Source organism: Phaethon lepturus, unplaced genomic scaffold (assembly GCF_000687285.1).
Source record: "Phaethon lepturus isolate BGI_N335 unplaced genomic scaffold, ASM68728v1 scaffold29317, whole genome shotgun sequence".
In the NCBI taxonomy this organism is placed as follows: Eukaryota; Metazoa; Chordata; class Aves; order Phaethontiformes; family Phaethontidae; genus Phaethon; species Phaethon lepturus.
This window is the reverse complement of record NW_010554478.1, coordinates 7,710-23,325: the sequence shown is the minus strand read 5'-3', so window position 1 is coordinate 23,325 and position 15,616 is coordinate 7,710. Positions and strand designations below refer to the sequence as shown.

At 39.0% G+C, this 15,616-nt stretch overlaps 1 protein-coding gene across 2 annotated transcripts; it reads left to right on the top strand.

Moving 5' to 3' along the window:
- Positions 1 to 453: 453 nt before the first annotated feature.
- C1QTNF3 (C1q and tumor necrosis factor related protein 3) lies at positions 454 to 14,779 on the top strand. 2 transcript variants are annotated; one of them, XM_010291879.1, is made up of 6 exons: positions 454 to 637; positions 5,055 to 5,166; positions 7,777 to 7,931; positions 11,483 to 11,612; positions 13,102 to 13,201; positions 14,620 to 14,779. In XM_010291879.1, exons 1-6 carry the CDS (start codon positions 554 to 556, stop codon positions 14,777 to 14,779), a joined length of 741 nt encoding a protein of 246 aa, XP_010290181.1. In that variant the 5' UTR covers positions 454 to 553. The 2 variants fall into 2 exon arrangements, with proteins under 2 accessions (XP_010290181.1, XP_010290179.1); XM_010291877.1 differs by having other exon boundaries at positions 467 to 841.
- Positions 14,780 to 15,616: the final 837 nt, after the last annotated feature.

Genomic DNA, 15,616 nt, shown 5'->3' with positions numbered 1-15,616 from the left:
TTTCCTAATTGCTCTTGGAAGGATTTTTCGGACTGGGCTGACGCAGTTGTGTGTGTGAATTTCCTGGCAAATAAGGAAGGTGACTGTGTCCAAAAGACATTTAAGAGTGTGAATTCACAGCCTTTCCATGTCTAATCAAGGAGCGTAAACCATTAGCCACATGTTCTCCATTTCCATCACATTTTTTCACACTTAAACAAAAACATGCCAAAGAAAAGGTGCTACATTTTTTAATGCCCCCAAATAGGAACCACGGGAGTCCGTTAAATGCTGTGGTCATTTCCAGCATACAAATCAATTTTCCTTGTGGTGGTGAAGTGGTGAATAATGCCTGGTTTGTTTAAAGGAGCATGACTGATTTTGGATGAAGGATCCTGTCACTTTGGCATTTTTAGTTTTATTTATTGCACACAACCGTATAAAAACTGGTACTGGTCTCAGTGCCAGGCTTACTAGTGGAAAAGCTGAAAGGACCACATAACTCCTGGTGCAGCAAAGAGGTTCTCCTTCTGCAAGGCATTTGCTGGACTCCTGAAAAATTATTTTGAATAACATGGCAGAGAAGGATTTCATCAGTTGGCATCTACTGGCTTTATTTTTTCTTCCATTTTGCCTGTGTCAAGATGAATACATGGAGGTGAGCAGAAGATCTTATAAACCAGTGGCCAAAGTATTGCAAAGTCACCACCAGACTGGCCATAAAGGTTCCAGAAGCAGGGAAATATTGAAACAGCGGAGTCAACTTATAGAGTGGACTGTTGATAATAGCACTTCTACAGACCAAAAAGTCCTGAGACCAGAGGTAGATGATGTAGAACTGACTACCTCAGATAGAGTCCAGGTACTCTGTATTAATCTTCTAAAGATATTTTTAAAGCTAATGAGATCTTTTATTTTTTTTGCTAAGATTATTAATGGTATATTTATGAAATTATTTTTATTAAGGTTGTGTATTGGTCTGTATCTTGCTGAGTTGCTTTACAGGATCTTTTAATGAGCTGGTAGAACCAGCAGTGGTTGGGGACACTGGTTTCAACATAGACAGCAGCCTTTGGTTTTGCTGAAACTGTGATCCTGTGCAATCATATGTTCTGATATACAGTCTCTCAATTATTTCAAGGTATTACTTATTTAATACATTAAAGCTTTAGATTCTCTTAACTCATTTGGATGTGAAGGAAAACAACAGAATTTGTAGAGGCATTTGGAAAGATTCAATTATCAAAGAATAACTTTACTTGAAAATTATGTACATAAGGTATATTCTTTTGAGCTTGAGACAAACAATGAAATTCTGAGTGTTCAAAAATTTTATTTTAAGGAATAGCTTGAAAAAAACAGATACTAATGTAATGAGTAGATGTAATAAATCAGCTTGACAGTTTCAGATTAAAAAAGACTCAGAATGAAACTCCAAATCATCTGTAGTATCTGCATTTTAAACTGTGAATCTTTTTATGCCTTTTCCATGGCATTTTGGATATTATAGTCATTAGCTCTCACAGCAAAGGGAAAACAGCATAATTTGATTATACATAAAAAATTGCCATCCAAATTTAAAATGAAAAATCTGAATGGCAGAATATGAAGTTTTTCTAGCACTAGGCAAAAAAAAATTCCACTCAAATGAAGCTTTTGTTGATTGATGTTTTTTAGAAACAACAAGAATGTGAGTGTTTTGTTCTTATTGCTGATACACATGTTTGAGTTCTGTATAGTTCACCCTTTATAATTTGGTTTTTAAAACTCTTTCAGAGCAAAGTATGGTATTTTGAATTCCAAAAATCATGGACATGCAGACAAATGTTGAATAATAACTTACTTCATGATAAACAGAGAGGACATTTGATTTTAATCACGTTCTAGGCTTGAAGAACTGAAACACATCCAAGTATGGGAATATGTTTAATATACCACTATATTCCCTGTATTTAAATTTTATAGTGCTTTGCATTTCGTATTTCTTGGGCAGCAGTTATATGTTCCTCTGGTGCACTCAGCAAAATGGATATTTAACTGTAGGTATGTTAAATTGCACTTGTAGTATATAAACAGTGTAAACCTTCAGGTATATAGTCCAATGAGCCAGCTAGTATGTGCTTACCTCTTTACTGCAAAGAGAATTGTGCAGCTGCATACTACAGACCATGTATTATTGGTACTAAAAGAAGATTGCCCTTTACCTCAACATAATTTCAGATATTTCAGGATTTAATACCAAATTACAACTTTTTTAGGGGTCAGAATCTCCCCCACAGAAAGTCTGACTGCGTTTGGGGTGCATTGCATCAAAGTCTAAGGAGTTTGATGCAATCATATTTGGAGTTGCCTGCTGGGGAAAGAGGCTGTGACATTAAAATTGAGCCTAGCTAGTCTGAATACAGCTGATGACAGCCATTTACCTGCCAGACCCTCTCTAAAAAGCAATCTTTGCTAGGGAAATGATGCAGCTTTTGGCTTACTGAAATGGCAGATGCATGACAGGGATAATCCATCACAGAGTGGCTGACGCAATAGGTATTTTCCATCTCTAGACCGCAGGGATTTCCAAGCAGAGGAGGAACAAAGGTGGCATGGACATGTTTTAATTCATGTCAAACCTCTCCCTTCCCCTTGAGCTATCTGAAAGCTGTTTCACTCCTAAGTCCCTACTTACTTTGTTATCTTAACTCTGGCTGGAGAATCTCACCCTCTTGCTAAAACGTTTTAAAGGTCCTGTTCCCTGTTGTGGCACACATTGGGTTTTTCTGCACTGGGTACAAGGCCAGTTTCCATGCTGCTGGTAACTTAACATAAAATATACTATGCATTTTTCAAGCACAAGAACTCTTAGTGACTGGGGAGAGCTATGCCAGACACATTCTTCCTTTTCAGGTTGCTTTTTGAAAACCTTCAGGTATCCCTCAACCTACTGGTATTTTACCCTGAATTTTGGCAATTTTGGTCTGTTTAATTCTTTGCTAGTGAAGGGGCATGGAGGGCCTTAGTGCCCACAGAGACATGCTATTTTGCATTCAGAACAGGAGCCAAGAATGGTGGATGTACATTACTAGTCTTCTGTGTTGTCTTAGACAATATAACAGAAACCCATAAAATTAATCAGAAAGTGAAAAAGGGCTGGGTCTGCAATTATGATTTATTCACAGCTTTAAGTTAAGGGAATTTTATAGACCATCCGTTGCCTAGAACTGCCTTCTAAATATTAAATCATAGGAAACTCAGCAAATAGCCTCAGAAATACTTCCAGTCTTCTATCTGTATTAGGGAATCAATGTGGCAGATGCATTTCACAAGTTCCTAAATCATATTCATGTTCTGAGAGCAATGCCAAAGATTCATTGTGCAATGAAATTTATGTGCAAATGGCTGCATAGGACACCTTTGGCAAGTAGGTTGTAATTAATCCCTTTGTCCCATTTGAGTGTAATTTTACTTCAGGAACAGTTTTTTCCTTTAAATGTACTCTTCATGAAGTATTTGTTTTTAGAGATTAAAAGACAGGATAGTTCTTGGCAGCTGACTGTGAACATTTTTTTCCTCCTAGTCAAAGGATCAGTAAGGATAATAAGTCAATACTACTTTATGACTTGCATAAGCATTATTTTGAAGTCAGTGGGACTGTTCTCATGCAACCAGGCTGGCAGGACTTTTCTTATTTCACATGTAATAACCTGCCGAGCTTTTCGAGAGATAAATGCCAAATAGCATTTGGTTATGACCAGTACTAGTACGTATTTTATGATAAGCATAGCTGGTTAGCTGATAATGTCATTGAGGATTTCAGTGCATTGGGTAAAAAACCAAATTTTACCTGCGCAGAGGGAGTCTCACATGCAGTCCAGTTTTCTGGATTCATGTCTTCCCTCACCTATAATCCACAGTTCTAAGTCTTTGGCTATTTCTAGGTTGATATGATTTATTAGCTTTTGACAGGTGTGTATATAGCTGGCCTTCTCATTTAGCATGACTATGAAGCACTATTAAAAAAGAGCTGGAGATTTTAATATCAACACTCAACATCAGCATTTCAGGTGGTGCAAAATGCTTGCACAATTCCAGTCCTCTTGTATTTGGCTGCCCTTCAAGGACTGAAAATGAGCGGAAAGCAGGGCTATGTCTTCTCTCATATGAGGAAAGCTTTAAACAGTGTGTCTGGTGATTCCAGTTATGTTCTTCCTAAAAACTGGGAGGGATAAAACAGCAAGAAAGATATGAACAGGTTCTCCAGGAACAGACAGTCCAACAGACAGAACACGTTTTTCTCATGAAATATAGACTTTATCCAGAATTAAGGTAAAAAACATAGTATTGACCAAAATATCATAAATATGAATCCCCTCTGCCCATTGGCAAGTCTTAACATTTCCATAACTCTTTGAATATGAAGCATGTTTGTTGAGCTGTCAGATCAACCTTCATTCCCATGGTAGCTCCACCCTCAGACATCATGTGTCTGTCCCATTGGAGGAGTTACAGTATTTTGGTGGCATGAAAGGGGTTTTCTGTATCCATAAACAAAAACTCCTAAGCCTCTTGAAATTAATGAATTCTGGGGGTGTGCTTGGTATTGTTCAATACACATTTTTGAACATGTCCTTTGGGTATTCCAGCACAGTTTTCTTTATGTCTAGTGGAGTTCGTTACTTAAGGTCAAATGAAGTCCCTTGTGTCCTTAGGCTTGTTTGTCAAGAAAGGTCAGCTGAAATGTGGGATCAGTGAAAAGCAGGATAGGAACCTAAGTGAAATATTCACTAAATTTTCATTACTTGGTATTATTTTATTTTCAAAACCCTCATTATTCAACAGAACAAGTTGTTCTTATATAATAATCGTATAGTTCTTAGAACATTTGAAGAGCTATTTCCTTAAGTCTTCTAAAAATAATATCTTCAGGGACAACCTAAGTATGGGAGATTTCAGCCCAGATAAGAAATGTTTTGAAAACTTAGCAAATATATAAACAGAGAATATATAATGAAGACCCTGTAATCGACATGCATATGATTGATGCCCTCCGTGAATGTGCTATTCAAATCTTATTTTTGTGCACTTAGCCCCCACAAACCGGACCACAGAATCCAGACTGTAGCTCCTGCTGCCGTGGTGACTTTGGAGTTCGACTCTACCAAGGGCCCCCAGGACCTCCTGGGCCCCCTGGGATGCCAGGTAAAGATGAAGTTTGATTGATTGTTCGATCAGTCTAATTACAGGCTGTAAATTACAGGCTATTCTATGAAATATGAGAGAATGGTCCAAACATCAGTATTTGGGGATGGACTCAGAAACAAGTTTTTCTAGAATTTCTGGGGAGACAGAGATTTTCAGTTGGACTCTAAAGTCTTTTCCAGTGAAAACCCGTTTGTTATTAAAATTCAGATTTCACAAATTCATACTGAAAGTAATCTTATTACATTTCTAGGGCAAATGGTCTCTCCTCTTAAACCAGCATAAAGCTGCCGTTAAAGTTGGAAGAACCTGTTCCCTGGAGTTGATTACTGCTATCACATTTGAATATCCAGCTATGCTATTGTGTACTTACTGTATATAATATACAATATAATATTGTATATTCAAGAGGTTTTTTTCATCTAGCATACTGCTAGGCAATCCTTTACAGAGACACACATGCTTCTATTCTCTCATAGAAATTTTTTTCTTTCCCTTCTTTCTTGTTGTCTTCCATAATAAAAAATACACTTTGGCAATTAAAAATGCACACAGAAGAACAGGATACACAAGAAAAGGGTATACTTCAATCTGATATTGGTGTAGAAGAAGAAGAGCCTAGAGAAAGGAAGAAGATAGTTGCATGTTGGTGTACATTTGTTACAGACCTACCTTCAGGGATTTGAAAATCAAGATTCTTAAAGCAGATGTATAACGTAAATGAACATATCACTGACTGACAGATTTGTCTCAAAAGCTTATGTCTTCTGTATCACAATAAAAATGAAATTTAATAATTCTTCTAACAAATGTACTGACAGCAACATACATGATACATAATGATACATCAAAAAAAAAAAACAGTGATTTTTGGTAGAAACAGTTTACAGTAGCAGTTAAATCTGACTGTTATGAAAGTAAATCTGACTGAATAAAGTGTTTCAAGAACTAGCTTCAGTTGGCAAAATATTGAAATAAATTGTTACTTTGACATATTTTGGGTATTAGGCAAAAAAAGATCATAGGCATGTTTTGTATTAGCCTGCTGTAAGCTACTAATGCATCAACCTGCTATAAAAATACTATTGACCATTACAGAAGTAAGAAAAATCTAACGGTGACGCCTCTTGTGCAGAAATATTGCATTACATATTAATAAATTGTTGGTTTCTTAGAAGCGAGACACAATTTTCCATTAGACCCACACTTTCAAGGCTGCAGTGGAGTGGACTTACTGGGACACAGCCTATTCCCAGCTTTGCCCTTTCCTCATGTGAGGATGTATCTCGGTCACACCTTCTCGTCACCACAGGATGCCACAAACACATGGTCAACAGCAACCATCTGCAGCCTGCAGTTTCTCTGTCTCCTTCATCTGCTGCATTTCGTATCATTGTGCCCATAAGTGGAACAACAACAGCTGCTTTACCCTTGATTGAACCAAACATTTCCTGCAGACTGCTGTTCTGAACTTGTAGAGGAGTAGTTCTGGCTTTACATGAGGGCTCATCCTTGTTATTTTTAAGAGTTATTGATCTCTCTACCCAAACAAGAATTCGCTTAATTCCTTACATCATTTAGCTTCCTTGTTTGAAGGAATTTTTTTCTCAATATAAAAATTCTAAAGAATAAATCATTAGATTTGATCTCAAACAACACCATCTTCTTGTAAATTCGTAAACAGAGTGACTAATCAGAGAACAAGCGGAGTGGGGAATAATCTAATTTGTGTTCAGATAGAATTAGAACAATGATAACACTAATTAATCCCCTGAGAAATTAATTGAAAGGTCAGACTTTTGCTTCAAGTAGGCATAATAATTGCTCAGTGATTCAAGCCAATCTAAAATTTTTGTCAGTCACATAGTAATTTCCTCAGTAAAAATCAGGAAATAAGTAATGCCGCAGATACAGGAATATGTTTTTATAATGACCCTTTTTACAAGAAGCCATCTCAGAAAAGCTTCATTATAAAAATTTTTACTTTCTTTAAATCCAGGAACATGGAATGAATCAACCCCTTCAATCTAACCAGCACCCTAAGAATGCACATTCTCCCATTTTTGGCACAGATGGGTCATTTAGTTAGTTTAAGGCTACAGCCATTCTTCATTTGTGTAGACACGTTTTAAAGATAGCAAATTGTTATTCAAAATTATCTTATCCTATCACAATTGACTTAAATTATCAGGAAATAAGTTTTTACACAAAAGGAAAAGCCAGAATGTTTATGCAGGCTACCTGGTATGTGTCAACAGGCAGTGGCTTTTGCTTTCCTTGAGCCTCACATCTGCTGAGGTCTTGTCCTTGCACATCTCCCCAGTAATGCAATGACTTGAGATATCAGCAGTTTGTACACCAACAACAAGGCAGCATGAGGGTTAACTCTTAAACATCAATCTAGGTCCTTCTGGAACCTTGCTCATCAAAACCTTTACCTTCAGCTTAACCACACAGCTGTTTCTTACCCATTGCAGCTCAGTCTGGATTTTATGGTACTGAAAAGTCCATGTGTTGCAAACTGGTGGAAAAGGACCCTGTCTCAGTTATCTGTTAAAATACATTATATGAAATTATTCAACTTAAACAGAAAGCTCTCTTTCCTTTAAGGAAATCATGGAAACAATGGAAATAATGGAGCAACAGGCCAGGAAGGAGCCAAAGGTGAGAAAGGAGACAAAGGAGATATGGGACCGAGGGGAGAGCGTGGCCATCACGGACCCAAAGGCGAGAAGGGTTACCCTGGGATTCCCCCAGAGCTACAGGTACAAAATCTCTGGCTTGTGTTGGCTGCAGCAGTTCTCAGGTTATGGTTTTCTTCTCTGAAAAACATCACCTAATTACTGTAACATACTTAAGAAGAAAATGCCCCTTAATAGAGTGAGGGACATATATAGCCCTTGTCGTGACTGGGAAATGTGCTTTGCCACATCTTCCTGGAAAAGAAAGACATCAGGGCTTAGTCTTTCTTTAGAGCAAGAATCCAGCTGAGAAATGGGCAGGAAGAAACATACATGGCTCCCTTTTAGGGTAGAAAGCCAGTATCTGGGTCATTAAAGGAGAATAGCAGTGACTAACATTTTTCTATCAAGCTGTATCACATACATAACTGCACTTCCTATGGCATATGAGAAGAGTAAAGGAGTCACTCAGGCCCATGCTTCTAAGGTCAGTCAGGCTTTGAGAGATTCTCAGAAGCACATCTATCCAACTCCTCAAAGTATGGGGTCAAAACCTCTGAGGGCAGACAGAAGTCTGAGGGGTTTGAAAAATACCCCTCAGTAGCTATCTGTGGTTTTGTACGTCTAGATACCTTAAATATGTTGAGAAGCATGTACGTTCTGCCTATGAATGAACCACCCAAAAGCCATATGAGTATTAAAACATGGATTCAAGCCTGAGCTGACAGGCCCTGCTGAGTGATTGGATATATTTGTTTGGGCTCAACACTGTGTTGGCATAGTCCCATTGCATTAGAGCTTCTTCATGTCCCTGGAATCTGGCAAATGGTGGAGAGCTTATGCGTATACATATGCACCTGCAGTAAAGGAGCAACATGATGTAGTCATGTTCTTAAGGCAACCAAAAGTAAATAAGACTTGAGTAACTAAGACCCTTGGTTGCTGTTGCAAAGGGATTTAAAAGAGTTGTCCACACTGTATACCGCTGTGTAGCAATGTATGAGCAATTCATCTGCAATAGCAGGAAGACTTGACTATCGCCGTGACATAGCACAGCTAAGGTGCTAAAGGCAAGCTTTAGATGCATGGCAAGACGTTGAGACCTATCCCTCCTGGTCTCCTGCTGCCACTGTGGAAGGGACTTCTGTAGGTCAGATCAGCCAGCCCCATGTGGGGGAATCTTAAAGCACTTCAGATGGCACTAGGTGCATTTCTGTGCGCGAGTGATTGCAGTCAGATTCAGCTCCGGAGAGCCTACATGTAAGGGAAGCATCTAAGCTCCCTTTACAATTACTGAGTATCTAGAAGAGCTGATCAGCTTCATCTCACAGTCACTGCTACTTTTGGGCAAGTGAGACTTCAGACACCACATAGGAGATAGATCTCTAGAAACTGTAAGGGAGTTTACATCCTCATTCACACATATACACTTTAATGGAAGTGCCTTAGTCTTGGTCTGATTTGTACCCCCAAACCAAGTTCATCACAAAAGGGACAAAATGGAATATGGCAAACGTGCACAAAAAAACCCCACTTCCAAACACTCTGACTATGGGGAAAACTGAACTTCTGATCTATTTACAGATCTACACCTTTCAACTGAAGGATACTGTTTCCCAACAACAGTCATTCATATATGTTTTATATCTCATAAAAAGCAGGTAAATTAACAGCAAAATCAACAGTATAACCAAGGTGTGCAGTGTGGGAAAATGGCTTTGGATTTCCTGGTTTTATGTATGTTTGAATTCTCCACCCTAGGTTGCATGAAGATGGGATAATTGCACAGAATAAAATTCACAATGAAAGTAGTTCCCCAAATTGCTGGATCTTTGTAATAAAGCAGAATTAACATTATAGCTGAATATCTTCAAAACATTTTTGTTTTAATTACATTCAACATAAATCCTTTTGCAATTTTAAAATGAGCTATCAGCAATTTTTTCTTACATAAAGATAGTGGTAGTAATTTAATTAAAAACTGAATAATGAAAGAGGATGAATAACAAAAGCTCATATTGCGATACCTACTTCCAAGTAAAATTCCATCACTATTTTTAACAGATGTGTTTAAAAATTCTTTACATTGTATAGCATATCGTTTCTTGTTAACATCATGCTTAAGAATTTTAGAGTGGGGGGGTAGAGAAGAAAACTTTTTTGAATACAATACTGTTTTAAGTACAGGATTATTTTGAAAGACTTGGCATGTCCATGTTGATCTGCTAGTTCAAAATGAGACCTAGGGAGAAAGGAAATCTTTTTCAACTCTTCTGAGCAGCCCAAGAAAAGCAGCTTGGTATCAAAGAGAACATGAAATGGAATCCAGACAAAAAGCAATAAATTCCATCAAGCTGCCAGTGCAGCTGCTTTCCTTTAACACATCATGAACTTTGATGTGATACTGGCTGAGCAGCAAGAAGTTAACAATTTGCTGCTATAGAAAATGCATCCATGCAGGGATAAGGAAAATCAGCCCAAGCTTTCGGCTCACATCTGGAGCTCCTCAAATTTCTGAGCAGATGGCTAATGACTTCCATTGTTGGATCTGGACTTGCATTTGATTTTGCCCATTTTGGTTTTGTTCTCATTTGGATCTGAAATCAACAGAAGTTTGGGGTTGTTTTTTTCTTTAATACCAGTATAGCTGGAATCTCATGAAAAATGTTGTTTTTGCAAGGGGCAGTCACAACTATAGTTGAGCACTTCTCATCTACGATGTTAAGAGATAAAATGCCAAGTCACTGTGACCTTCTGGCATGCAGGTGCAGCAATTCTGCCTGTACCCTGTTTACTGTCAGCCAGATGGGGGGGATCACAGACTGACAGAAGAGATAACCCCCTTCCCGGCCCATGCACGTTGGCAGGGTCATTACCTGGTATCTTGCTGAGGGCAATTTGAATTGTCCAGTGCAGGAGGTTTGGCACTGCTTCCTATGAAACATTTTCCACGACCAGTAGATCTCACTGCAAGAAGTGTAACATGAAGTTGAAGCACAGTTTTCACTTTCTTAGTTTCCTACATTGGTTTCTGCTACCCTCTGTGGTCGTGACTGAGGGTACAGGGCAACTGGAATGAGAAAAAGCACTGAATGTTGAGTCTCAGTAACTGCGCTTCTAGAGGACCTCTAATAAAAACGCTTAGTGTATCTCTGAAGGTAGTTAGCAAGCAACACTAATGTGTATGGTTTCTACTGAGCATTATTTATTTCACACATTCAGTTAAAAGCAATATCCAGTCTAAATGCATTGGGGAATATATAGAAACTAATTAACTAATTAACTTTTTTCAGAAACACCATCCATTTCAATACCAGTTTTCTGTTGCATCATTCCAGAGAGACTTAAAAGTAAATAAAATCCCAAACGAAGGTTCTGACCTGCAAACACTTACCCATACGTTTACTTTTACACTCATGAATAGTCCAATTGAATGTAAGAAGCCTAGTCCTCTTCCAGTTTCATTCAATAGGAGTTTTGTGACTGGAGTTTAATGGTCTTGGAGCAGGCCCTAGAAGAACATCTCTGGCAGGAAAATAAACAGACTGCAAATACAGGAAAAAATTCTGTAGCTGATTCCTCTACACATGTGCGTTTTGTGAACAACTGCCTGAATCAGAACTGCATTTTCGCAGGTCGCATTCATGGCTTCTATGGCTACTCACTTCAGCAACCAGAACAGTGGGATCATCTTCAGTAGTGTCGAAACCAACGTTGGGAATTTTTTTGATGTCATGACTGGGAGATTTGGTGCTCCAGTGAATGGTGAGTGTCTGCAAAAAAAAAAAAAACAAACCACAATTCTGGGAGCTATATGGAGAGCATGGTCAATAATGAAGAGAAACTAGTTAACTGCCTTGGCACAAGGCACTGATGAGACTCGCTCTGCATAGCTCTTGTGATCTACTTTCAGGAAAAATTAAATTGGAAACTGAGTAAGCCAAGAGAGGGCTTGCCAGCCAGTGAGACTAGTGCTGGCACAAAGGCAGGAGGAAGAGGCATGGCCAGAGCTGGGGAGGGAGCAGGGCCATCTACTTTGAGACCTTTAGCGCTTCAGCCATTGTGATGAGATAACCATGACCTTGATGTTGCAGCAGCAGCAGCTGCACAGTCACCTCCTCCACTTCCTGCCTCCAGTCGCTCTCTTCATCCCCACTGTCCCTCATGCCAGTTCAGCTGTGAGCTGGCCTGCAACAGATATGTGGCTGGAAATGGGGCATTGCAGTTTTTCCCAAGTTATTTTTCATCTGCATCAATCCCCCATTTTAGGCAGCTGTGGTGCAGGAAGAACAATAGCAGATGGGGAGGCAGGGCCATAACCAAAAACATGTCTAAGCAAAGCCTGAAACCACCTTCTTCCACTTGGCCTTTCTCACCCTGGCATTCATTTACTCACTGGTATGGGAAATGATATTAAATTAAATTTTAAATTAAAGTCAGGCCCTCCACACTTGCTGTAGCACATCTGACTGACAGGGGTGTGTGTCCTCACAGCTGCTTCCTTTGGAGGTTAATGTATATGTGGATGTCAGTAAACTTTGACTCACAATGTTTTATTGACTTTGATGCAAACTCCAAGCTCCCATTCCAGGGTCAGTGCTGCAGACTTACTGTTCAGGAACCGCTAACTTGTCTTCCTGTCTGGGGGAGTCTTTTAGAGCTTATGACACATAATATGGTTGCTCTGCACCTTTGAGCCAGAGAAAGAACTAAAAAGAAAAACAGTGATGGTAAGGTTGTGTTGTGCGAGGAGAGAAAGCGGTGGCTATGTCTGCATTGTTCGGGATGCGGTACGGCCAGGTGAGCAGCAGCGGGTGCTGCTAAAACCACTAATGCCCTGCCAGATCTGGGCAACGTGCTGGCTATCTGCAGCCCCTGAGGCTGAGCCCTGGCTAGCCTGGAGGCTGCGCTTTTGAGAGAAAGCAGGGGCAAGAAGGTAAGCAAAAAAGGTGAGAGAGGGGTCACTAGACTCAGCCTCTGGGAAACTGCCCTTTCAGTGAGAAGCAAGGGATGAGTGGTCCTGCCATGTTCAAATACAGTCATTTCTCTGGAACAGGATGTGGCTGAACCCCTGCCATGTGTAGAATAAAAATGAATCAGATTTTGGCACCCTATAAGCAGAAGCAAAATACCCACTGACAACTGGGAGGTAATTTTGGCCTTGGTTGTTGTTTTTTCTGAGCAAGAAGCACAAATTTGTACATCACTACCTCCCTCTATGAAGCAAACATGTTGTATTTGCTAATCTTTTCAGGGGTGTATTTCTTCACCTTCAATATGATGAAACATGAAGATGTGGAGGAAGTGTACGTGTATCTGATGCATAATGGTAATACAGTTTTCAGCTTGTATAGGTAAGTGAAGGACCGGGCCATTTTAATGCAAAAGACATGTTTGCACAGATGTGATAGCTTGCTCACATTTCAAGACACATTAAATTGTTAATTTTTTCTAGAAATTATGTAGTGTAAAATAACCAGCAAAGAAAAACTACTGTATTTTGCCATCCTCAACTTGCAAATTTGGATCATACCTGCCACAGATCCTGGACTTAAAATTCATCCTTGATCCCAAGTTTCTAAAAGCTCAGAGGAAAGGAATTAGCACTGCAGGTCAGGGCTGGAGTCCAAGGGTAATATGCTGTCATTCTGCTAAAATGTATCTTCAGCCTCATTTTGTCTGTCAGACAGACTAGTAACTGTCTTGTTAAAGATTAGGGGAGAGCAATTTACTTTAAAGGTGGAGAAGAATTGCAGTGGTAAGGATGAGTAAGAAGCAAAGGTCTTCCATTTACTGGCTTTGTTATCATTAGCACACTTGGAATAAAAAGTTTCTGAACTCTTTATTTTAGCTGAAGGATGAGCAAGATAGCATTCACTTCTAGCTTACCAACTTCCACAAGGGTCAGGTCAAGAAGCTCATAGCCAGATGGACATCTGAAAAAAAATGTGTTTGGAAAAAACTATTATTTCTTTAATACCCACCAAAGGTCTGATGCCAAAACCAAGCTTCTCTCCTCAGCCTGAACAAACAGACACAAAATCTTAGATTGATCACACTGGATTTTAGGCACTTAGACGACAGCAGGTTCATTTAATCTGTCAAGGTTTCTTCAACAGCCTGTACCTGAAGCACCACCAAAGGGTGATTCATTCCCAGTAGATCTTTCCTGCAAAGGAAAAAATGCCCAATTTTTATCCCTGAAGCACTGATGTCAGAAAAGGCAACAGGTGGAAGAAAGGGAACCAACGCTCACACAAAACCAGCAGGTTAGCCCACATCAAACGTGCCTACGTTCCAACGCAAGGCCCCAGGATGGAGTGAGCTGCCTGCCTCTGCTCACCGCCTGTGCTGGGAGCACAGGGGCTCGAGTCACATGAGGCTCCTGACATGGAGGCATTTAAAATTAGCTGAGATGAATCCAAGGGAAAAAGGGCATCACAGGAAATCTGGGGTGTTGTGATGAATGAGCAGTGTTTTATTCTAAACAATAAATTTGTTCCTGTGCCCTGGAAAAAAATACATAAGTCAAACTTACAGAATTTCAGAAAGAATTAAATGATGCAATTAGGTAAGGTGCAAAATTTGACTGGGAGATCAAATGCAGAAAGGTGCCAAAATTTCCTCATAAAGCTGAAAAAAACTGTGCAAGCCTTTCAAAGAAGTTTTGCTCAGGAGAACAATGTGCTTTCTTGGATTCTTTTTTTAAAATTTGTTTGCTTGTTCATTGTTGAGAAACAAAAAGCTGACTTGTTAAAATATTCATCCTTAGCTATGAATCAAAAGGGAAAGCAGACACTTCAGGAAACAGCGCTGTGCTAAAACTTGCCAAGGGAGATGAAGTTTGGCTGCGAATGGGAAATGGAGCCCTCCACGGGGACCATCAACGCTTCTCTACATTCGCTGGGTTTCTTCTTTTTGAAACCAAGTAAAAAAAGAAAAAAATCCAAATAGATATCTACCTAAGGAAACTTCTTTTTTTGGAACTGGTTTTTCTCTGGCCTCTGAAATAGCGTTAAAACATTGAGAGATCAAGAAGGCTTGTTTTGATGCAATGCATTGCTATTTGTGTTTCAGAGATGAGCTAAATACATTTTGAAGTTGACACTTACAGATTCACAGAAGATGTATTGTCATCTGGGTTGCATCTAGCGAATCATTAAATGTTGCCATTGTTCTCTTCTCCAAAGTGACTAAAAAACAAAGGAAAAGGAGTTTAAATAATTTAAAGATCAGTTTGCGCAGTAAAGTAAATTTTGTCTGTAAATACACTTTAGTTAAGTATATGTCAGGAACTGAACAATTGATTCATGTTTTTCTGTTCATTTATTCAGTTCTTACTACATGTTCATTTAAGTTTGCATCATGGAAACAGGCCTGAATGAATTATAAATAAGCTTATAATTACATTATAAGCTCAGTTGAGACCAGATTTAAAGGAAGATGTTTCTACTGGACTAGAATGAACTTTACAAATAGAAGAAAAAAATGTGAAAATAAAGATGTCAAGGATTCAGGTTTATCACATTCCCATCTTAAACCTCTGAAGATGTATCTGGTATCATTTTTCATAGATTTTTAGTATATATTTATGCTCTCTTTCTTTTAGAAAAAGAGTGGTAGCAATTCTTGCCTAATTAGCAACTTAAATCTAAGGTAAATTAGCCTTCGGAGTGCAGGGGATCAGACAGGGGAACTGTGATGTTTCTTCCTAGCCTTCAAATTGCTAAAGCCTGGTGTAACTGAATGTAAGGTGTCAAAGCAGAGGC